The sequence below is a fragment of the Plectropomus leopardus genome, chromosome 15 (genome assembly GCF_026936395.1).
Source record: "Plectropomus leopardus strain MGB_pleo_1.0 chromosome 15, ASM2693639v1, whole genome shotgun sequence".
Classification (NCBI taxonomy): Eukaryota; Metazoa; Chordata; class Actinopteri; order Perciformes; family Serranidae; genus Plectropomus; species Plectropomus leopardus.
The window spans coordinates 13,028,547-13,052,515 of record NC_142190.1 but is presented as its reverse complement, the minus strand read 5'-3'; the positions used below and the strand labels follow the sequence as shown (position 1 = coordinate 13,052,515).

Below are 23,969 nucleotides of genomic sequence, written 5' to 3'. Positions count from 1 at the left end.
GGCTTTTTAACAGAAATCTATTTGTTTTAACCCAAACCACAAATTTCCACCTAACCGTAACTAAGAAATACCTTTCTAACAGAAAACACCTTTAGGCAAACTTCTAACAACTGAAATTCACAAATATGTCTGTTCAGACTCATAAAATAAACTGAAATGTTTGTAAAATCTTAATGAAAGATTTAAAATGTTTTGGGGGTTTTTTTGACAAAATGTGGAGTCCAAGTGGAAGTCTGTACCAAATTTGAAGCAATGCCTGAGATATCCCGTTCACAAGAATGGAACAGACAACCCAAAAACATGCCCCTGGCCATGGCTGTCACCAGCACACAGGGATAAAAAACATGATGTCTCAGAAAAGGTGTTTGAAGGGGACACTGCAGTGATTTTGAATGTTGAGTTTGAGGACTCCTATAAGACCAATTTAAAAAAAGAAAAATGGCAAAAATCTATTCAGCAAAGACTAGGATATCCTGCCTTTTAGTCCCAAATTGGGTGAAGCTCCAAAAACACTGTATGCTATGATTCCCCTGATGAAATTGAAAGCATCTTTCATTTCTAAACCCTCCATGTTTCCACATTTTTTCAAACTTCACATACCAAGTTTGTAATACAGGCTTTCTGAAGTCTCAAGGCAAATATAAGATAGCCCTGACATCACCAGGGGCAGACTTTAGAAAGCTTCTTTCAGAGATACAAAAGACATTATACATCTGTTGTCACAGCTTGTGTAGTTGTGAGAGGTAAACTGACCTTCATGTGTTAAACTGGAGTGCATCTTTAAAACCAATGGTCACAACACAGCACATCTACATTGGTGTTTAACTATCCAGGAAATGTGCCAGTTTTGTTGAATTTAAAGATATAATTTAAAAGCAAACACATTGAAATGGGAATTCAAATGCAGGTAAAAAGTTCTCTTCGCCACTCTATTGAGCTTTTCCTTAAAACAGTAACTGAAGTGTATATTGCTGAACAACACATGCAGGGCTTTATAAAACTGGTGCAAAGACTACATGTTTCAGATTTTGTGCAGATTTAATGTGGAGCCCAAAAACATTTGTATCCGACCTAAGGTAAGTGTGGCTGTGAAGCAGATTTATGCAGAAAACAGGCCTACTCAAGGATGCATCTTATTCTCTGTGAGGCTCAGCACTGTGAAGCACAGAGCTGGCCTTAAATTGGCGTCCTGGGATTAGCTTAATCATCTGAGCATAAAAAAAAGCAGCTCCATAACCCACGTGGCTGTAATTAAAAGCCTGACTCCTCGCTCCGTATCCACAGGCTGTCTGCTGCACCTGTCCCTCATTTGGCTCCTTGCACTGATCTGGGGCAGCAGATCCCTGACAGGCATACAGAGCAGCTACTGCACGCGCTCAGTCTGTGCCGCAGCCAGCAGCGAGTCAACGTCTGCCTTGTGTGAGGAACCTGGGGAGGAAACGCTCTCCAACAAAGTCAGCCTGTGAACAAACACCTCTTTTACCCGCTCACTCTGCCTTTTTCTCCTGAGGTGTTTTATCCCCTCCCTCCCTTCCTCCCTTCCTCCCTTTCTCTTGCAGTTCTGAGTGATAAAGTGCAACGACTTAAGTCTGCAGCGAGTAACTCCACTTGTCTTTGCAAATGACTTTCATCCCTCAGTCTCCCTCGTTTCCAGAGGCTTAACACGTTAAAGATAAAATCTCATTTCCCAGTCTGGCAGCACAGCTAGCCCACAGCTCAGTGAGACTACATCAGGTACTGACATAGGAGCTTGTCTCCTGATCACAAAATCCTGAAAGTGTGTGATATATTGTCTCTCGTCTTACTATGCCAAAATCCCATATCAATATTAATGAATTTAACATTCTCTTAAATACCTGAACATTTCTTTCAAAATTTTATTCTATAAAAACAGACTCAGGATGAAATGGACATATTACATCACTATGTGAATTTGAACAGGTTTTTATTAGAAACTGTAACATATTGCTGTCAAAAACATGCTATTATATTTAGCACAATGTTTATTTATTTCATATCACCTACCCCTGCTTAGGGGCTGTGTACTGAAAAGAATCTGGTGACATGATTAGGGACAGGAGACGAGAACTGGTTCCAAATTGTCTGATTCATCCTAACTGTTTTTTCTTACATTGCTTATTGCAAAACAATGACATAAAACTCATGCTTCCACGTGGCTGCAAGGAGGAGTCTGAATGGTGAGGAAGAAATGGTCCAAAGTGAGGAAATGGTCCAAAGCGTGGCTGTGTTTTGGTAAGTAAGACATACATATGGCTACAATGCTGCTTGAAATGTATGTAAAATGATAATTTTAAGAAACAGTGGAAAACACCAGTGATATGCTGAAATTTCTTTCTAAGCAACACAGGCTTAAATTCCAGGAATGCCATGTATTTTACATTATAAGCATGAGTGGTCCTGCCTCACACTGATCAGCACAATGGTGAATATCTTCTGTTACTAAAGTAGTACCATGCAAGAAAGCTTTGCAAATATTTTCTTTAACTATGAAAACCTGAATTGAAACAATAACAGGGGGCGCCCAGTAGCTCAGCTGGAAGAGCAGGCGCCCCATGTACAGAAACTATGTCTTCGTCACAGCAGCCATGGGTTCGATTCTGGCCTCGGCCCTTTGCTGCATATCATCTCCTCTCTCTCCCCCTTTCACACTTAAGCTGTCCTCTCAAATAAAGCCATAAGCCCAAAAAAAAAATTTTAAAAAGTGCTGTACATTCTCTGATTTTACACTGTTTTTAGACTCAGAAATAATAAAACTACTGCTGTGATAATGAAAATCTGAGACAGCCTACTTATTTTTCAATAAAAAATTATTTATAATCAATATGGAAATCAGTAAAGAATCAGAACAATAAGCACAATCAATGAAGGCATTGGTACAAAATGGTGATCTGCCAAGATTAAAACATCTGCCGCCACATTTTGATTTCATATTTTTGGAGCTGGACCATTCATTAGGAGCACTATTGGAATATATATGTTGATCGGTTATTCACGTCACCACATTCTCAGAGCTCAGAGCTCAGAGTGTACTCTAAACACAGATCAGAGCAGTACAGTGCCAGAACCGTTAATTTCGTTGTGTCTAAAATTTTTCAATCAGTTGCCTCTACAGCTGCTGCTGCTCTCATCCATGGATCTGCGCCGCTCTGACCAGATTGACAGATCAGTTATATTCCCTGCGGCTGAAACTCCTCAAAACTACTACTGAGGGGAAAAAAAACTCATGAGGGGTTGCATCTGTGCTGCATTCACGGACCCCCGAAAACATCTGAGTTTAGAGAGGGGACATAGAGAGATGCAAACAACACACACAAAATATTTTTTTTTGTTCAGGATTTATATCAGTCAATGTCTGCTTTCCAATTTCCATTTACGGCAATGACAAATTTTACCACACCCTCGCTGGCCTCACATAATCTTCACTGCTTTTCAGAAGTCTAACAGGCAAAAATTAAGATGTCATCCTTGCAATGAAAAAAAGAGTGTTTCTTACAAAACATAACATACAGCCCTCTGCAGCATAATAAACTCTAATGAACTCTCACAACTGTTATCATAAACTGTGTTAAATTGTCTTAATCCTACTCTCACAGCCTCTCTAATTGCTTTTTAACCTCTCAGGATTCATAGAGTTGATGTGATTTTCTTAATTGCAGAGAGCCCCCCTTTCCCTCACATGTTTGCACTCATATGGCTATCCGCTGCAGACTGAAATTATTCCCAAATCTAAAATAAGCCTTGAGGAGGCTTGGTTTTTCTTCAAATCCTTATGCATGTGTGGCGCAATCCGCAAGAGCGGTTTTTGCGAGGGCAGCCCAAATCCACTCAATTTCAATTTTGTTTCAGTGCACTTTGGACTCGCGCTTCCTGTAGGTGCAGCCTCGAGGTTCCCGAGCGTTCTCAAATCACTGCCTGCTATTGGCATGAAACATCATTCCCTCTCTCCCACATGATGTCAATAGAGCAGAAAGGAGACATTTTTCACAGAACCACGGGCTAAACTCTTATTCAACTTTAATGTTTATCAGAATAGCAACAGAGAGGAAAGAGACAGGGAGCTGCAGGTCAAACAGTTCGACACTGCTGGAGTGCTGAGAAAAAGCATCTGAATCTGGGACATTTAGATGACTTTATATGTCTAGTTTGGCCCAGTTCCTGGGATTTACTTTTCGTGGTGAGAAACATGTCAACTCATTCTTCTAATTATGTAATCGCAGAGTAAAATGTTAAAGGAGAAAATGATTATCACTGAGTTGCGCTACATTATTTGTCAAGTGGCTGCATAATGGACACTAAAATATTATAAATATATACAGGAAGAGTCTTTCCTCTCAATAGGTTGCTGTGAAAATATTAGCTCATCTTATTATAACAATGTAGGCTACAATGCAAATTAGTCCATGAAATGATTTCATTGGGTAAAAACACATCTCAGCACACTTGCAGGTTAATTATAGCCAACATGTGTTCTTCAAAAGGTTTTGAACAGATAAAAAGTAAATGAATAAAGTATCGAGGGTTTGTTTATTTCTCCTCAAAGGAACAAATGTCAGACTTTCAATGTTTGGGTTTTTTTTTTTGTTTTTTTCCAGGCCCGTGGGAGCCCTGTAGGACAGAGGGGTCAAACAAATATCTGATTTGCATTGTGACTGTGGTGTAGGAATACATCACAAGCAGACAGCCTGGGAATTCAAAATCAGACTGAAGCACTGGGGGTATTTATTCAGAAAAGCAGTTTGTTTGGGAGTAACAATTTGCCTGACAAGCTGTGGATCAACAATCTGTGACTTCTGAGGCCTAAATGAGAAATTAAAAGATAACTATACAATATTTTTTTCAGCTGGGATTTCACCTTGTCCTCAGATGTTCTACATAGACGTCCTTGTTTACTTTGAGCTCTGCTCATTAATAAGACCAGGCTGTCGCTGACCGTCCTTCTACCAGCTCTAAAAGCAGTATATATAAGTGTGTGTGTGTGTGAGAGAGAGAGAGAGAGTCAGGGAGTGTACTGTACATGTGTCAGGGGGGAAACGCACAAGGTCCTGCCGTGATGAATGAACAGTAATCCTGCCTACAGTGTGTGGCTCATAAATGCAGCCTCCAGTGTACAGAAGCCTCTATGATTCTCATTTCTCTGTGACAGGGCTGTGAATCTCAGCCAAGTTTCCTTTCAAGAGCACACTTTATCTTCTGGACTTTTATCAGAGCTGATTACGCCCAGTCTGCGGGAGGAAAATCCACCAGCACGTTGCACAAGAATGGAATCTTATCTTGGAATACATATGTCCCATTTACGCAGAAATATACATATATGTAGTCAAATCTAAATTTTCTGCTTGCCTCTCTTGACTGGACATAATCGAGTTTGAGCAGTTCAAACTGGGATTGGCTCTACCATTAATCTAAATTCCCTCAGGTCCTTGGCAATTCACCTATTGATTATTTTTCATGTAATTAGCTATCATGTCTTCAAAGGCTAAAGCTGTGGCTATTTAACATGACTTTAAGATAAACAATTTTGCTTTTTTTTATTGCCTGTCAGAGAACAGCAACACATCATTTTATCTAAGCAATTTTAACTTCAAAGATTAATTATTGATTAATTTTCTCAGTCGATAGATCGATCAATAATTCATGCTTGTACCATTCAAAGCTGCTTCGAGGCAAGAGCCAGAATTGGTTACCTTGGCTGGCTGGAAGGATGTGACAGTGAAGCAGCTGCAGGGAGAGTTGAGTTCCAGCCACTGGAGGCAACTTTGCTTAGGCTTGCTGGATTTAAATCCCAAGAAGTTAGTCTGTGGCCAACATTTGGATACATTTCTCCTCACATTTGTAAGAAAAATCAGATTTACAACACAGACTTTATAGGAGAAGACTCTCAAAACTTCAGTAACTCAGTCACACCAGCAACAGTAAAGACACTTGCCAGCTATAGTAAAAAAATAATTTAAGAAATCAGGTTTTAACTGAGTTCTGACTTGTTAAATCCTGCTCTTTTTGAGCATAGCACAGTGGTTCTAAACATTTCAGCAAAAAGTCACTGTAAGAGGAACTCGAAGACATCCTGATACATCCCCATGTGACACAGTCGAAGACAACCAGAGGAAGTAAAATGTCCATCTACAACAAACTAATTTTGAACAACAGAAGCATTGGACTGGCTACCATTTTTACTTTTCATTCATTGTCTTGTTTGAGTTCATATGTACAAATCTAGACTGCTGACATCTGCCGGATCAAAACACTATCGGCTCACCCATCACAGTGAAACACGTCTGAAATATTTCAGACAAGATGAGGCTCAAATGATCCTACAGATCTGATAATGATTAAAACTGGATGGGAAACTGAACACTTAAAAAATAAGGATGAACACATTTGCCCATGTTTGCCAGGCATTTGTCCAGACATAGATTCATTTCAGCCTCTAATGCAAATTTACAGAGTTTTGAGGAAATCTGCAAAACACAACATAAATTTTATTTATTTTTATTTTTTTTGGCCTTTATTAGATAGAAAAGATTAAGCATGCAAGGGGGAGAGAGAGTGGGGATGATATGCAGCAAAGGGCCGCAGGCTGGAGTCGAACCTGCGGCCGCTGCAGTGAGTGTTATGTGAATATTGGGAGTTGGTTCATTGAGACAAGCAGTTGGCAGCTCTAATTCTCCAGTCAGGTGCCACTGCAGATGAGGGCACAAAAGACAGTCAAACCTCAAACAAAATAAGAAAATAGATGTATAATATGAAAGCACACTGAACAATGGTATCAGCTCTGTGTAGGGTTGAGCGCCAGTAATGGTGACAGTGAGGCTGCAGCGAGAGGAGCAGAAAGTATGACGTGAAACGCGGCTGTGTGATGAGTCAACATTTGAGACTGTTTGTCAGTGAATAAATGCTACAACTCTTAAAGACCAATACACGTTTCGAAGTCTTGCTCACCAGCTGCTGATTAAACTGACAGAAGTTAGACCCGAAGTTAGCATGCTTAGCTTCCCACTGGAAACAGACCAGGCTCCGTTAAGGTGGACTGTTAAGGTGGACCAGCTAGTGAAACAATCATTGATCCTTACTCAAATTTCATTTTGTTGTTACTGATACAGTAACTGTTATGTATTGTTAAATTCTATTAGTTGGGTTAGGTTTTATTATTATGTGAATGTGAACAAACTACAGTAATGTGCAAGATGTGTTACACAGTCGTGGCTGCACCACAAAGCTTTCATTGTTGTGAGTTAATGTTCAATAACTGCATGATATTCTGCAAGCCAATGAGTGATCATGTTAAATAATCTTTCAATAATCCTGATTTCAATATCAGTCCAAATAATTGTGATTATTATTTTTGCCATAATCAAGCAGCCCTAGCTCTGTGTGCATACATGTGTTAAAAGTCATCCAGAGATGACGAAAAGAGCTTGCAGTTGCCTTTGTAATGACATTACGTCATGACGTCATTTAGCCACTTAATCTTTTTTCAACTGCACTTAGTAGCACAATTTACCTTTTATTGATACACCAACTTTTCCACCTACCAAGTGTGAAAACTTCTGCAGTATTTTGAGATTATTTTTTTAAATGTATTTTTGGCATTCCTACTGTTTTACTTTTTTTGTTTTGTTTTGTTTTGTTTTGTTTTGTTTTGTTTAAATGCACAAATTAAAAATGCATCAAAAGAGTTGGATGGAGATTTCCCTTACGCTGGTCAGGCAGACTGTTAGCTAGGCAGCACAGCAGGCAGAAGGTCAGACTATACGGCCTCTTTTTTAATTCTGCCCGCTGCTCTCATCTTCTCTAACCTCCACTTAACCTGAGCTGCTGGAGCAGGCAGGAGGAAGCTGAGCCACCTCTGCTTCAACAGGCGTCCTTAATAAGAGACGGGAAATGTGCAAATTACCTTTCTGTCACTGTCACGGTGGGGAGGCTCTGAGGCAGCCGATGTTTGCTAGAGCAGTGTGAAATACTCATTCAAGCACTGCATGCATGGGCATATGATTACAGCCTACACTACTACTGCATGGCTATTAGATACAGTTGTGTTAGCACTGTACAGAGGGTCAGCCTCTCAGAGAGAGATACACTTATACGCTGTGCTTAGGTTAGGAATGTTACTGCATATCTACATCTGAGGATCTACATCTTTTGTTTAATCAGCAAGCTGTGAACACTAAAGCCCAACTGATATAACGCATGTGCATATGATGTTAGTAAGCAAATGTGCAGGTTTAACATGGCCTGCTAGCCTGAAATAAAAACCATCAGTAGGAATACATCAGTAATCTTCAGGGGAAAAGTACAGAATCCCTACATTACACCGCAAAGGTCAAGCATTTTATGACTGAGGCAATTATACATTAACCTATTAATAATAATTATCACAAGAATAGACACATCAGAATCTGTCAGACTCAGGTGATGCCGGTTGACGTAAATCACACTGCATGTTTGCATCTTAAGGAATGAATCAGAGCAACACATCCCAATGAATCAGTTCCTCTTATAATCTAATGATTTTACCTGTGAAGCTTTAGATTTAGACCATAAGGGCCCCGACACAAAAAAGCAGACATCAAAGAACTTTTGACAACAGAGGCTGACTGTTATGTCGCCTCCCATCGCCTGTGTCCAGGCCAAAAAGTTCCACCTGAACACACCACAAAGAGCACAGCCAACTAGAGCATACATTCTGCGCATTTCTGAAAACAAATAACTCCTTTGCAGCAGGCGGCTGGAGTCTATATTCATCATTCACAAAAATCAAAAGGCCAACAGGACACATTCAAGACACTATTAGCAAATAACAATGCAACCCAGTACTGAAAGAAGAAATGATAATTACAGAGCGCTGGTGAACAATAAGACAGACAATTACAAACAGTTCTTGCTACAGAGCTCAGTGGCAAAAACATAATCGCACCAGATATAACAAGTTTGTTTCGATCTCATAACTTCATGACTTTAGCCACTTTTTTTTTTTTTTTTTTGCTTTCCTCTCTACCATTACTGATTCGAACTGCCAGTTGAAGTGATTTCATTCTCTGTCGCAGATTCAACATGCTGAATTGGCTGGAACAAAGTCAACAAGGTTCCAACAAGGGCCAACAGCACAGGACACACCTAGAGATTTTAATACTACCTAAATACCAGAACAAAGACGGCACCCATTCATTCAAATGCAGTTGCTACCCTGGTGCATACACCGCTGCATTAGGAACCCCATTGAATATGCATGGTAGAGTTTATCTCACTCTGCTCATAGCACTTTAAATAGTGATAACATCACTATTTTTAAATTACTTTTCTCAGCTAAGGAAAAGTTTTACAAATATAAAACCACCATGGATCAAAAATTCAGAATACAAGACAGATGTGTGTTTTTTGTTGCAATACTTGAGAGGCCACTGATTCGACTGCCATAATTCTGGGTCAGGAAAAACCCGCCAAGACTAGGGCGACAGAACAGCCTGACTCTGACCAACGGCCGACCATCGCCTTGGTGTGTCAGGGCCCTTAAATAAACAGAAATGAAGTACTTATACCCAATTGCTGTCTCTGCTTGCTAAACAAAACTGAGACACACATCATTTAACTAGCCTCAAATGTTTGTTTTCCTGTCTTCAATTGAACTCTCCCTGAAAAGGCTCCTCATTTATTGGAGAAACTTGGCCTCAATTCAGCCTGTTTGTCTCTTATCAAACTGTTTGGGAGGTTGACAGCTGTTATCACAGTTTGCTAATATGTAACAAGCTTTTCTAAGCCTTGTATATGTCCTTTAATCCCATTCATAACTTCTCTTGTCATTTAAGATATCAAATCCAAACTTGAGCTGAGAAAAGTAATCCTTGGAGAAGATATAAGCTGGCTTTATCATGCCCACAATTCAGCCTGCAAATTAGCTTTTAGCTGCTGATAACAACAAGACACGGAAAACATAGTGTGGATTTTGATGGGGATTTGTCAACATTTCCAGACTAAATGATGGATTGATAATGAAAACGATTGTTTACAGAGCCTTTTGCGACATTATTCCAGTTTATTATGCTTCAGGAGATACATCTAACAGGCATTTTATAAGAAAAGCTTGAGCTAACGTGTCAAAAAAGAACTCTGTCTCCTAGTTAAATTTCTACAATCCTTCAACCAAGTTGACTGAATTCTGGATAAACACCACCACCATCCAAAACTCACACTAACACACATGCACACATACCATCAGTGAAAGCCTCCATTCAGCAGATCTGCCTCATTTGAATTAGAGGAGCTACTATTGTCTGCCAAATAGGCTCCGTTTTGGTGAGGTTTTTGAGGTTTTATGTGGACCAACAAAACAACACATCCAGCTCCAGCTTGTGCTCCACATTTATTCATCTTTTTTTCTTAAACTTTTGAAGACTTCCACACTGATCATTCAATTCAAACCAAAGCTTCTATTTTCCCCAAAAAATAAATAGAAGTCAAACCTTAGAAAACCCTGACCGCATAAATTTCTTCCAAAATCCTTTAAGACTGCTCTATCCTACTGGTACAGAAATATTCTGTCTCCTGTTTAGACAAATTGAATTTAAACCCTCTTTACAAAGTGAAACTTCATCACTTCCACCAAAGAAAGATGGCAACAAAAAAAGGCATATTTCCTCCCTTGTGTTTATGATTACTGGATATGAAAAGATGCAATCATGTCTTACATGAATGAAAAGATAAAACGCTTCAGTCATATATTCAGTTTGGCTGAAGGAGTAAAAGCACAACTTGTAACACAGTTATATTGCATTTTCTGTCATTATACCATTTGTGGAGCTTTAGTTTTTATTTTGACTAAAAGTTTTCTTATATGTCTTCAAAACAGCAGCAAATGCTGGTGACTGACGCAACTTTATGTATGAGTCAAACAATATATAACCTCTGTGTAGGATATGAAAATATTTTACTTCAGTGCCACAATATCTTGACCAAGATTAAATTGAATTTTCTACACGCAGTAACATGTATCGTCAAAAGAAATGATTAGTTACTGTAATTATTCTGCTGTTTTCCACAGAGGTATTTGAGAAAACAACCATATTGATTCACTGATTCATTGGGGGGCATGTTTAACAACAACAACAAACTACACAAAAATATCAATTCATAAACTTTCACACAACTTATTCAGTATAAGGTGTTTTTGTTTAAATTCATGCTCGGTAAGCGTTGATCATACAACTGGATAGTTGATACTTGGATTATACTAAATGAGTTGTGGGAGAGTTTGGAAATAGATGTTTTAATTTAGTTATGCTGTTATTAAATGTGGTCCCATATCAATAAATAAATCTGTATGTTGCCAAGCCATTCTTTTATGAAGGCATGCAAGAGAATCAAAGGTATTACAGGTTACACAGTATAATTAACTGATTTACAGATGGCCATGTTTTGGATGAAGTTTTCATTTAATAAAATGTCAAGGGACAGACAATAAAATCATTTTAATTCTCAATAAATGGTATAAATCATTTAAGAAAAAATGCCAAAGTTTTGCTGACTACCACATATCCAATGTGAGGATTTGCGGCTGTTTTGTGTTTTTACAGGGTATCATAAATGTTTGGGTTTGGTATTGCTCTCAAGCTCTAGGTGTAAGATGGGCAGTAGCTGGCATTTTACAAACTCAATAACTAATCATAAAAAGACATAGCAGACTAACTGACGGTGTAACTAACCAGTAGGTTGCAGTCCTACATGCTTATAACAACACACCAGTTCTGCACATAGTTCTGCACACTTTAAACTTTAATGCTAAAGAAATGACTACACAGGGGGCACAGTCTGGGTCTACAAAACACCGTGACCAAAAAAAAACTGAGTGAATCCATAACTACTCAAACTGACCCGTTGTTACACCTTTATCTGTGTGTCCTGACGCCAGTCAACCTTTCCTTATGAAACATCCATGCCTTCAACCTGTGAACGCAGCACTGCCTGTTGTACATTTTTGACAACTTCCTGAAGTCAGTGTGTTATTGTAACTTACTGCGACGCCCAGCTTCGGGTTAGCTACGTGGCTGCCTGTTCACCCTGTAACTAAGGACCTGCCATGCTTGCACTGTGCTAAACGAAGGTCCATTTTGTAAATCACATCACACACACTCTTACACACACAGTATGGGAATGTAAAGGTTGTTGGTATTGGGGGGGTTAAGGCGAGCACAGAAGCACGGGGGAAGTACGCAGCGTTTCAATCTCTGCTACCACTGCAGCGAACAAACTATCATGTAAGGGGTTTCTGGTGATTACTGGAGCTGTTGCTACGCGGCGAGACAACCGCCAAACAGCCGATAGCCGGAAAGAGCTTCCCGCTAAATTGAGCCACCCGCGGCCGAGCTCTTACCTGTACCGGGGGGATGCCGCCTGGTCCTTCCACTGTGTCGGGCGAGTTGTCGAAGACTCGGTCCCTGTACAAAGACCAAAGCCCGACGTTTGGGAGAAAAAGAAGAGCCGCTATGAGCAGCCCGGCGAACTGCAGCAGCCTCTTCTCCTTCCGCCTCATCTCTCCGGGAGAAAGCGTGTGAAGCAGCGGCGGTGGAAACTAGCAAGCCCCGAGCCCCCCGCTTTGCCAAGCGGAGACAACTTTCACTCTGACTGGGGGACGGACACCGGCGCTGTGACGCTCCACGGCTGCGAGCTCCGCCGCTAGGGGGAGCGGACCACCGCACTTCACCTGGAGCGGGGGTGAGGAGGGGGGATTTTGGCCAAAAGAAGACTTTTTTTTTGACAGTAACTCTCTTGAAAAACTAACCAGTTTTTTATGTGAAGTCGCAATCAGCAGATTTCAAAAGACAATGGAAAAACAGCCACCGCAGAGTGAAACTACATTATCATTAAAAGTTGTTGTGTCCAGCTGACGACTTGTGCCGCCTTCAAATGCACCTCGGAAATAACATTAACACCGTTTTCATGAGGCATAACCACCTGTGAATGTGAAATAAATAAATGAATAAAATAAAATATCAAATATATAAAATATAGGCTAAGATGCCAAAAAATCATCTTTAAAGAAATTATTACATTTTATTTATTGGTCCTATTTCTGTGTATATTTATTTATTTCAAAAAATAAACCTGCATATTCATTACATAATTGAGACTTCTGTTTTTAATTATTAGTTAAGTTATTTTACTTAAATAATAATAGTAGCACATGGAAACCACTTGATCTGAATTATTTCTGAATCACTTGAAGACATTGTCTCATGAATATACAATAAACAAATAGACACTTGCTTCAGGGGACTGAGATTATCATAAACACATAAGGTTAAAGTCTTCAACTTCAGCTGTCAGATCTTATTGGATGGACTGCTGAGGTAAATCCTTTCACCAATATGACAATTATAAATCATATACATATTAATATTCATTTAGGGCAAATGGGTCAGATCCTGTTTATGCATATCATTTTCTTATGATATAGGCTACAATATCCCTCAGTAACAATGAGTGGCAAAACTATCCAACAGATGGCATCTCAGTATAGTTAAGAATTGCAAATTGGTGAGAAAAGAAAAGATAAGAAAGACTGACACATAGCATATGTATATCTTAAAAAAAATGATCATTAGTAAATCAATCACCTATACCATATCACCTTGAATTTAGGAAGAAAATGTGTTTTCTGGCATGCCTCCATTGAAAACAGCAAACATACTGATTTATTGATTGACTGATTGAAACTATCACATGCATTTTTGCTAAAACTTAAAAACTGTTAGACAGTGCTCCCCACCACTATCATCAAAATGCCAAATGGAGTAGATTCTGGGAGAATGGAGTTCATCCACAGACAAAGCGAGTCAATTACAAAGACACTTTATGTTGTTTTTTATATAATTTGTCACACATCTGTACATACAGTAGCCTGTATACACTGTATAGTATATGGATGCATTCCTTGATGGAGGATTTGTCAGCCTGATCAAAATCTCAGGGACTTGAAGGCATATTATAGTCTGTGAACAGATTGCAAAATGTTTCATTCAAAAAAGCATGAGTGATCAGTCAATGTAACTCACCTGCTTGAAAAGTGGGTCTTTGTATTGTATTGTATCTCTTCACTTTAACCTACAGCTGTTTTAAAAATCTTCTGCCTGGATTGTTTCTGAACCTGTTTGTGCAGTTGATTGCACAACGGCTCTTTAACATTTTAGCAGCGTTTGTGAAATGCACAAAGGCAGATGCTGACGGTGTTGTGTTTGCCACTCAGCGGGGAATAACCGTGGTGACTTCTGCGTTTAGTGATGTGGCGTGAAAACACTCCATACAGCTGTACCGTTGAAAATCTGTTAAACATTGCATTGGAATTGTTACACTGATATCTTATGCTTCTGTCACCAAAACTGGTTGATTTTTGAAGCACATAAAGGGATTTTGTTTGTGCAATGCAAAACATGCTTCTGAGAAACTGCTCTACAACACCACCTTAATGTTTCATTGCCATATTTGGTGAGTATTTACCTGTTTTAATATAACATTTCAGTGAGAATGAGACAGTTTTCATAGTCATGCAACATTACTGCAATATTTCACTCATCCAAAATAAAATCTCAGTGCAATCAAGACGTATTGGAAATGTCATCAAAAGAAAGCTGTTGTACAGCACACTGAAGAAGGTATTTACTGATCTAGTGAGGTCCAAAACAGCAACCATCTGTTCATCAGGTTTCTCCTGCTGCCCCTTCAACACAGCCGAGCCAGCGGGGGAGGAAATTTTGCCTAATTGTGTCTCTGATGGAAATCCAGGGAGCCACCTCATGTATATTGTCAGCACAGAACAAAACCTACAGTATGTTTATTGTGAACTGGCTATGTGTGAGTGCATACACCCATTCCATACGTAGGTGGAGAAATGTTTTGGGTTCAAAAGCTCAACAGTTGTGGAAGGTGAATTTAATGAACCTTAATTTATTTATTTATCAATTTATTTATTTTTTTTTTACTTTTTGCGGGGAGTGGTGCTTTAATGACAGCTATTGCTGGTAGATTTACTCAGCAATATCTAATTAATGCTGATTCTATGAGTTTGTCAAAACAGCTCAAAAGAAATTATACTCATTTGTCTAATCTATACCCTCTCTGAATGCATCTGTACTTTCTGTACCAGCAGGTTTTTTTGCATGACATGACACAGGTATGTTATGCAGAAGTCTTTTCTTTTTTGTACATCATAGTAGTCAAAGAAAAGAGTGCAAGGTGGATTTGGTTTCGATGAACAATTAAAAATGTCCAAATTTGATTTTCTACTACACAGACCTGTATCTATAGTAGGTAAACAACTTCCTGACCCAGCACTGAACATTTTTTTTATTGTCAGTTCTTTTTTTTGACAAATCAATGCACACTAATTGGCATAAAATTAAATATATAATATAACTTGGTTTTCATGTTCCTCAAGGGAGTTTTCTCAAATTTGGCACACATTTACTTGGACTCAAAAATGAACTAATTAGTACTGGGTGGTTGAAGGTCAAAGGTCAAGCTAACTGTGACCTAACAAAACATGTTTTGGCCATAACTGAAGAATCCATATACTTATTATGACAACAATTTCACACAAATGTCTAACAGGATATACTGATGAAGTGATGGCATTTTCTATTCAAAAGGTCAGCTTCACTGTGACATCATAATGCAAAAACACTTTCTGGCCATTGCACAACGCCATAATTTAGGAACAGAAGGGGAGACATTTGGTCTGATACTGAATTGGTGACACTAATCTTGGGTGCCCACCTTAACTCTGTGCTGATTTTGTAAATCCTCTGTGCTATCAGGGGGTAAGTGCAGCTTGACTGGTTTGCGGAGGCTTACAATAGTGAAGCAGTAATTCTAACTGAATATGCTTTATCGCAAAACTGCACATTTGTTTTTCTAAAAATGGCCATTGTTTCTTAAACAAACCTAAAAATTAGAAAAAAAAAAGATTTTAAATTTAGATTTTAAATGTCAGTTTGCTGAAGAAAAACAGTACAGAATAAGAAGACATGAAAACATATTTTCACTTTTTATTGCAATGCCCTGGTCTATGCCTGGTGACTTTCTTTCCTTCAGTGTTTGTTGCGTCAGTATTATACCTGCTGCCTGCCAGCACCACACCACCGCTGCTTGTATGTCTCTGCATGCAACCTGCAGAGTTATGGATTTTAAAAGTGCTTGGCAAAAATCAATGCAAGTTGAGACAGAGGAGTGTGTCTGACACACACCAAAAAAGGGCATCTCATGAGCAGAAATGAAAACCTGTTCTGAGAGCACTTTTTAGAAATCACAGTCAGAGAGCTTGCTGGCAGAAGTACGTGAGGACATCTCAAACACACATTCATTTTTTCGACATATACTCAATGTACTTATGTGGATATTGTGTACCTCTACCACAAAAGCATTATGTGAAAATAGCATGAATTGCACCAGCTGTTTGTTCACATATGAAAATAATAATGATTAAATAAATAAACCACTCTGAGTTTAGACATTTGGACATAGCTGAATAAAGATGTGCACTGAATGTTTAATGGCCACCAATAGCTGGCTGCTTTTAGTAATATTAAAGTTGATATAACAGCGAAAGAAAGCGCTTTGCTTCATTTTGTCACATACATGCTGTGAGGACAAGAAAAGTTCAATCTCAGCCATCATACTCACAGATAACAGCTCCTCTCCACTGCAGCTCAGCACAAAAACACAGTGAGTAAAACAACAGCGGGAAAGGGGATTGTGACTTTGGAAGACACTCACTTGACTTTTCTAACATGGGCTGTCATATAAGCGGGCTCTCATATAAGCTTCAGCTGGAATGTACAATGCATTTTTGAACAGAACCAGGACTGTGAATTTTATTTCCCATCTCATACAAAGAAAAGGCATCAAGAAGGGATCATTTTGTATGAACAGGAGGAACAATTACAGCAAAAAGAACAACAGATGCCATATAATACTGTAAGGATATGGAAGTATTGTTTTAAGATAGACTTAAAAATGTGAACTTATCCTTTAAACAACCTGTCAGCTTCCATTTTTCACCAGCAGTAGAGTTTCCATCACTTGAAGTACTGAACATAAAGTTACACTCCAGTGACACATTCCTTAAGATGAATTGTGTCCTACAGGCCCGGGTCATCCTTCATGACAAACTGCTCAGTGATATCACTCTTCTCAAGTGTCAATCAGATAAAACCTGGCATCAGATCATCAGTGATGACAGATAGACTGAACTCTTTTCATACTTTCCCTTAAAACAGGGCTGACTGAGTCATTGTAGTAAAATAATTTCAGTGTGGACATGCAGGTATTGCTTGCTGTGTCAGCAATTTTTCCGTATGTGTGGACACATGCATATTAAAGACTCATTTATACTTCCTTTAAGTATGAAAATAGTTACCTGGGTCCAGACCTTTGAATCCGCCCACTCAACTGAGTTCAAGTTGACCGATTCTGGAGATGGGAATGAAGTATAACTAGTTGACAGTCTGTTTGATTTCAGGCAATGAAAATAGGTTAGTTCCTTTCAAACAATGTGAACGTCACCACTGTCGATATCTATGCGTCATTTATGATGGCACAAATACAGCCAACAGATGGCACTAGAGGGCAGAGTCAAAATTTTCAGACAACAAACAAGGCAATGGTAGAGGAGGTCGTAATAACGTACCTTTTAATGGAGGGAGGGTTATTGATGACAGTGGTCTGTCAGGCCATTATTTACATTGCGACATATGGATGGAGAATTATTAACTTGATATTGATTTGTTTTGCCATTTTAAAATCTTCATCTCCTACAGTCACATACTCGCTTGAACTATGGCAAATTTTATTTGTAACAACTTTAAACATGTAATTATGTAGTTTTCCCTAGCTTATTTTTATTTTTTTCCCTAGGCATTTTTACCTAGGGAACAAAACAAAATTCTAAATCTACTAATTGTTCAACATTTCTTGTCGAAAACTTTGAAACAATGCAGCTCAGCTGGCTCATCTAGCACAAACCCAAAACCCAAAATACAACTGAGGATGATGGAAATGTCATTGGATTTGGTCTGTTATGTGGTCATATACAATTATTGGAGAAAAAGTTACTGCAATTCATCCAGAGGGGGATGTGAATGTCACTGCCAAATTTTGCTACAATCCATCAAATAGTTGTCAAAGCACTATATTCAAACCCACAAATGTCAAAGTCATTGTGGCACTAGAGGGAAAAGTCAGGGGATTTCCAGAGGATACATTCTCTGAATATCTGTACCAAACTGCCCATCCAATCAGTAGATGTAGAGATATTTTACAGGATTAGAGAAAACCTGACCACGACAAGTTCAGAGTGAGAATGTGTAGATTAATCTCTGTACAAAATTGTATCTTAATCCATCCAATAGTTGAGATATTTTAGACTGGACAAACCAACCACCCATCAGATCAACACTGGTATCCTTAGAGCCACATAGCAGCTATGGTTAGGAGAAATGGCCTATGGGCACAGATATGCAAAAGGTCCCACATCTGCCCCACACAGGAGCAAGAGACTTTATGGTGGTTTTGCCTTTTTTTTTGTGGTTTCATCTCTTTAAGGTCATTTTGTGTCTTTTTATGATTGATTTTCCTTTTTTCTTTTTGTGGTAATTTATTTAAAGTCTTTTCCTGGTTGATAAGTGTTAATTAGTGACATTTTGCAAATGAGGACTAGTTCAGTAATCTGTCCATGATAGCAGTGTGGCTAAAAAAAAATAAAGTAAAAACAGGTAAATGACTGCTCAGTTCTGGTAATGGGAATCATCAGGGTTAAAAGGATACAACCTTAAATTTGTTTTTGTTTTCACATACTTTAGTGGCATCATAACCCTGATCTCCATTCTTGAAATGTTTTGTAATTGCACTCGACTAGATTTTACATAAAACATGGCTTTTATTTACGTGACCTGGTTGCACCGGCTGATGAGGGGGACTCTTGCTTACTAATTGTTATCAGAAGGGACTCAATGCCAGAATGAACACAGCTAATAGGTTTCAACACATAACAGTCAATCATTAGTCTGCCAACAGGGGAATAAAGGCATGCCAACAGGATGCTTTGCTTTGATGCTCAGCAAATTACCTTGATTTCTTTCCCCAACCTCTTTCAAATCCACACTGAGCCTGTGACAAGAGCACGAGGAGTTATAAAGCGCAGGGCTGCTCGATCAACGTAAATCCCCACCACATTCAGAGGTTGCAGGGTTCATCCATAATTCATGCGAGAAGACAGCGAACAGATTGAATTGTCACAACTCAGGTTGGTACAGACAAGGGGAACAGGAGAGGAATGAGCTGTTCTCTGTCTTTGAGTCCTGAGCAGGAATAGAAAGAGCGGGATTAGTGGAGCAATTCCAACACATCCTGAGTTCAAGTCTTTTCTACTAATGTTGCTAATCTTTGCCCTCGATGACCCATTACATGTCTGAATGTTCAATGTGAGTATTAATGTCTGCCAGAGCCACAACTGGGTTGTTAAGATGTCAAGATTAGAGAAGCAGTCCATTAGTTCAAGATAAAGAAATCACCAGAACATGTATATTATTTTGCTAGGCATGAAAATATATTACTTGGATATCTCTTGGCTGGTTTGGGAATTAAAATTACTTGAATAATATTTTACAAATTTCTTCCCCGAAACAGAAGCTCTAAAATGTTTGAAACTCCAAATATACGTCCATACGTTCCGTAGCTGTAACAAGGCGTGGAAGGGCCCAATTGAAGCACAACAAAGCAGGTGAGTAGTAGTTAATGACCTTTAGTTAATCTTCTGGCAGGTTGGAATGGAGCAAAGGTGAGTATAATCAGGTTGCAGGTAAGTAGGGACAGTTATCGGTTCTGGAGTGGAGCAGAGTTCAAGGGTCAAGCAGAGTTCTAAGAGAGACTGGGGTGAGCTCACGTTCATAGGTCATAATTCAGAGTTTAAGCAGAAAAAAATCCCACATCAGCAGGAGAGAGGCAGAGCAGACTGACAGTAGCGAGTTTTCACATGGCAATGGATGCACCATTCTCAACACAGAAATATGATTTACACTTGTCTCTATACAACTTGCTGTCATACATACCGGCTTGGAGCTGTTTGAGTTAAGGTTTTGTTTATTCTTTTAATGATTAATTATCTGTTTTGGAGCTCTAGTTCCATGCCACTTGTGTTGTTTTGGAGATGCTTGCTCTTATGTAATTTGCTGTATGTCAGGTTCAAGTATTTTATGTAATGGAAAACAAGCAAGGTCAGGTGCAAAACACCTGTTTGGCCAAAAGCAGCATAAATCTGTTGTGTAATATGTTCCTGCTGCAAGAGGACACTGTTCATTGCAGCTCAGAGTCCTCAATTGGTGTTGTCTGCTCAGAATGATATGGAAGAGATGAGAAATATATATATATATATATATATATATATATATATATATATATATATATATATATATATATATATATGAAAAATGCAAAAAAGAAAAGACTCAAACAAAGTCAACTGTAAAAAAACAACAAAAAAACTGGGGGGATTCAGGGGTATACTGGCAGAAATTAAATATAATGTATTAAACATATTTTCAAGAATTGTTGTGTTTTGGTTACCATAGAATAAACCATAAACAGTGTAAAGTGTGGATCGATTAAATTATACAAAACTATCTGTCTTTATCCAAATATCAGAAAACTCAAAATATAAGCAAATATTAAAAAGGCTCTGCTTTTCAAGTTAAAGAGTTTATTTATTAGTATTTTTTTAATCATAGCAGACTACAACTGGGTGTTCAAAGACACTTCATTGTTCATGTATTTGCCCGATGTGGCCTTCAATCAGGGACTTTAATTCTCCCACATGCTCCACCATGTGGCCACCTGTCCATTAAACCCATATGATCTGTTGGATATTGATGCAATAAAAAAGGCCACAGTAAAAGTGCCTGATTAGATTGGAACATCTGCTCCATATGGCCGGTGTGTGCACTGTCCTGAGCCTCCACAGTCACATTGTAACACAGCATTCGCCACTGAAGGTGGCAGTTCAGATTTACTGATGGCATCTGGACTAGCTGTTATTTGCTGGCTAGAGTCAGTGTAATCTGTGTTGGGGTTTATGAACTGGAGAACCCTGGAGTGATTACAGCAAATTTATTGACACAGCAACAAAAATGAATCCATCCAAATTTCATCATCATCATTACATTCACTTGATTTATTGACAAGAGGCAGCAGTTTACTCACACAGAAATTCTGACATTTAAAAAAAAACTTTCCCAGAATCAGATTGGAGGACTGATGTCAAAGTCTGAATGTCAAATACAAATACATATTTTCTGTAATTTGTCTCTTTTTTCAGTAGGCTTACTGATTTGTGATTTTGGATTGCCTCCTGTGTATCCTTTTTATTTACCAGTTAGAGCATCAAACACATTTTTTAAGTACACAGAGGAACCAGCGATCTCTTTTTCTGAGTTTAGGAGCTGTTGCTTAAACATGTATTAAACATCAACGCAAATATTAATCAATATGGATCTTCTCAGCTATTGCTGATGCAAAAAAAAAAAAAAAAAGGAAAAAAGAAAAAGTTGTTCCTTAAAACAGGACTGGTGCAGATGAACAGATGAAGATATGAAGGTTAGCAGATTGTGTGTTTACAAAAACCTTCAGTTTTGACAACCAGAGTTCACCTCCAGATCGTTGCCAAGATGTTTTGTGCTGTTTTTAATTTGTGTTTTGAAGTATGCAACCACTGCATACAGTATACACAGCTCAGCCAGGAGGAGCTGGCTGACACGGTTGCTGAGAAGGACGTCTGGGGTACTCCACTAAGCCTGCTGCCATGGCCACCCGGACATGGGTAAGAAGCAGAAAATGGATAGATGGATGGAGGATGGATTAGATGAACACTTCACAAGAACAACTTGCATTAAAGCCAAGTAAAATTTGACCTTTCATTTTAAATCTTTCTTTGAACTAGATCATTTTATTTTTCCTCATGTTTTTTTGCCCCTAAGCAGAAAAATAAACATAAATTCTATGATTTCTACTACTACCTCTACTACTAATAATTATCACAATCATAATAATAAAATGGAATATAATTCTGACAATTGCGTTATTTTTAAAACCACAAAATAGACATTAAGATGTAAATACAATACACTGCATAAGTCCAATAAATCTGTAATTTATACTGAATATATTTCATCCCACTTACCTGTAAAAGGATCTGATGTTTACAGAGAACCTGGATGATGTATTTTCTTTATATTTGTGTTTTTAAAGCGTTTGCTTAAACAGCTGCTGCTGCTAAAAACAGGGTTAATGATAACATGGAGACAGAGCTATGTAGACAATTATAAAAAAAGAAAAAAGCTACAATAGGCTAATAATATTAATTCTCTGTTGGCTTACACAGTAAGAAGTCATATCCATTTGTTTTTGTCTAAGTGTCACTTTGCAGAGCTTTAAGTAAACAGTTTCTACAAGAAAAGGGAAAAAGAAAATGGGTTTCAAGAGGAAGATTTTTTTTTCCATATTGTATATCATAATAAATACACATATTCAACAATATTGGCTTTCAGCTATCTTCCATAATGCGAAGAAAAGCCAGAGCTCCAAAACATATTATTGTCCTTGAGTCAGATTGAAAAATATTACATAATACATAATACATGATGACTGTATGTAAATGGGAGGAGCAAGCACTTAAAGAAATACTAAAATACAAATTGATATTAAATGAAATGCAAACAGACTCATTTGCTGTTTCTTGATGGTGGCTGAGCGGTTTGATTTAACAGGCTGGGTGCTTGGTGCACTTTGGCTCCCTGGTGACATTTTAATGCACAGCTTTTTGAGCTGCAAAAGCTCAGCATAATATTGATGCATGCTGTTTTGTTATATAAATCAATATGAAGCCAATGTTTCTGCTTGAGTAATGAAACGCTGTGGAGCTGATGGTTAGGGCGTGAATGCTTCTTGTTGAATCACTACGGCTAATGCAGATCTATGCAGTTAGACTCACTAGTTAGTTAATGTAAATCATGCATTTTGCCTAGCAGTGGAGCAAATGGCATCAATGATAATAATAACAATGTTCTATTACTTAGTTTTTGTTTTAGATGAATGATTTCTCATACTGCTTTCTTATTTTAACAGCCACTTTGGCCACTGAAGTGTTTCAGTGTTCCATTTTTTAATGAAATAAAATGAAGGACATTTAAAAAGAATTCTTTTGCAGTCAATTATTGTTGTTACCCAACATTGACCCACCTGTATAAGATCGATTATTACTGCTGTTGTGTGTGCAAAAAACATTTCTTTGCTGAGTACGGATAGCACAAACATGTCAAGGATGCAGGGCTTGTTGGCAGAGGATGAACAGGTGAGGCTGAGATGCTGGAGTGGCATGTCCTTATCTTTTCGTCAGTGAAGTTGTCATGGTGATCGATAGATACCTGCCAGGGTTGCGACCTCTGAAAGCCAATTAGCGCTGCTCTATCTCTGTACTTACTCCTGTCAGTCTTTCACTAAAGATCAAACTGCAAAATTTACAGGTGATTTTTTTCCCCTACTCCTGTCTGAAAACCCAAGAAAGCAAGAAGCTAAGTATGTGCATAATTAATAATGGTAAGAGGATGATGAGTGTATTGCATTTACAGTCAGGTGTAAGTGGACCCTTTGTGCAGCAATAAAATGATAAAATATTTCAACCTTATTGCTGGTAAAAAGGTTGGCATTTTATCTTTAAGCAAACCATGGATATGTGACATTTGTGTGTTATTGTGTAGTGATCCTTTGAAACATAAAGTTCAAACATTAGAACATTAGATTGTTATTTATACCACATGTATTAGACCTAGGTATGAGAAACCTTTCTACCTAAAAAAAACCCAAGTAAAAATAAAATACAATAAAATAAAAAAGTCAAAGTGCCTAAAGTTTGT

The 23,969-nt window shown here is 38.3% G+C and overlaps 1 protein-coding gene across 1 annotated transcript in view; it reads right to left on the bottom strand.

Annotated features, from left to right (window-relative positions):
• Nucleotides 1-13,050, bottom strand: part of LOC121952312 (polypeptide N-acetylgalactosaminyltransferase 10-like) — a 102,929-nt gene extending 89,879 nt beyond the window's left edge. The window contains exon 1 of the mRNA XM_042498896.2: nucleotides 12,386-13,050. Coding sequence (XP_042354830.1) covers nucleotides 12,386-12,544 — 159 coding nt within the window. The 5' untranslated portion in view covers nucleotides 12,545-13,050. The remainder of the gene's footprint in view (nucleotides 1-12,385) is intronic.
• Nucleotides 13,051-23,969: the final 10,919 nt, after the last annotated feature.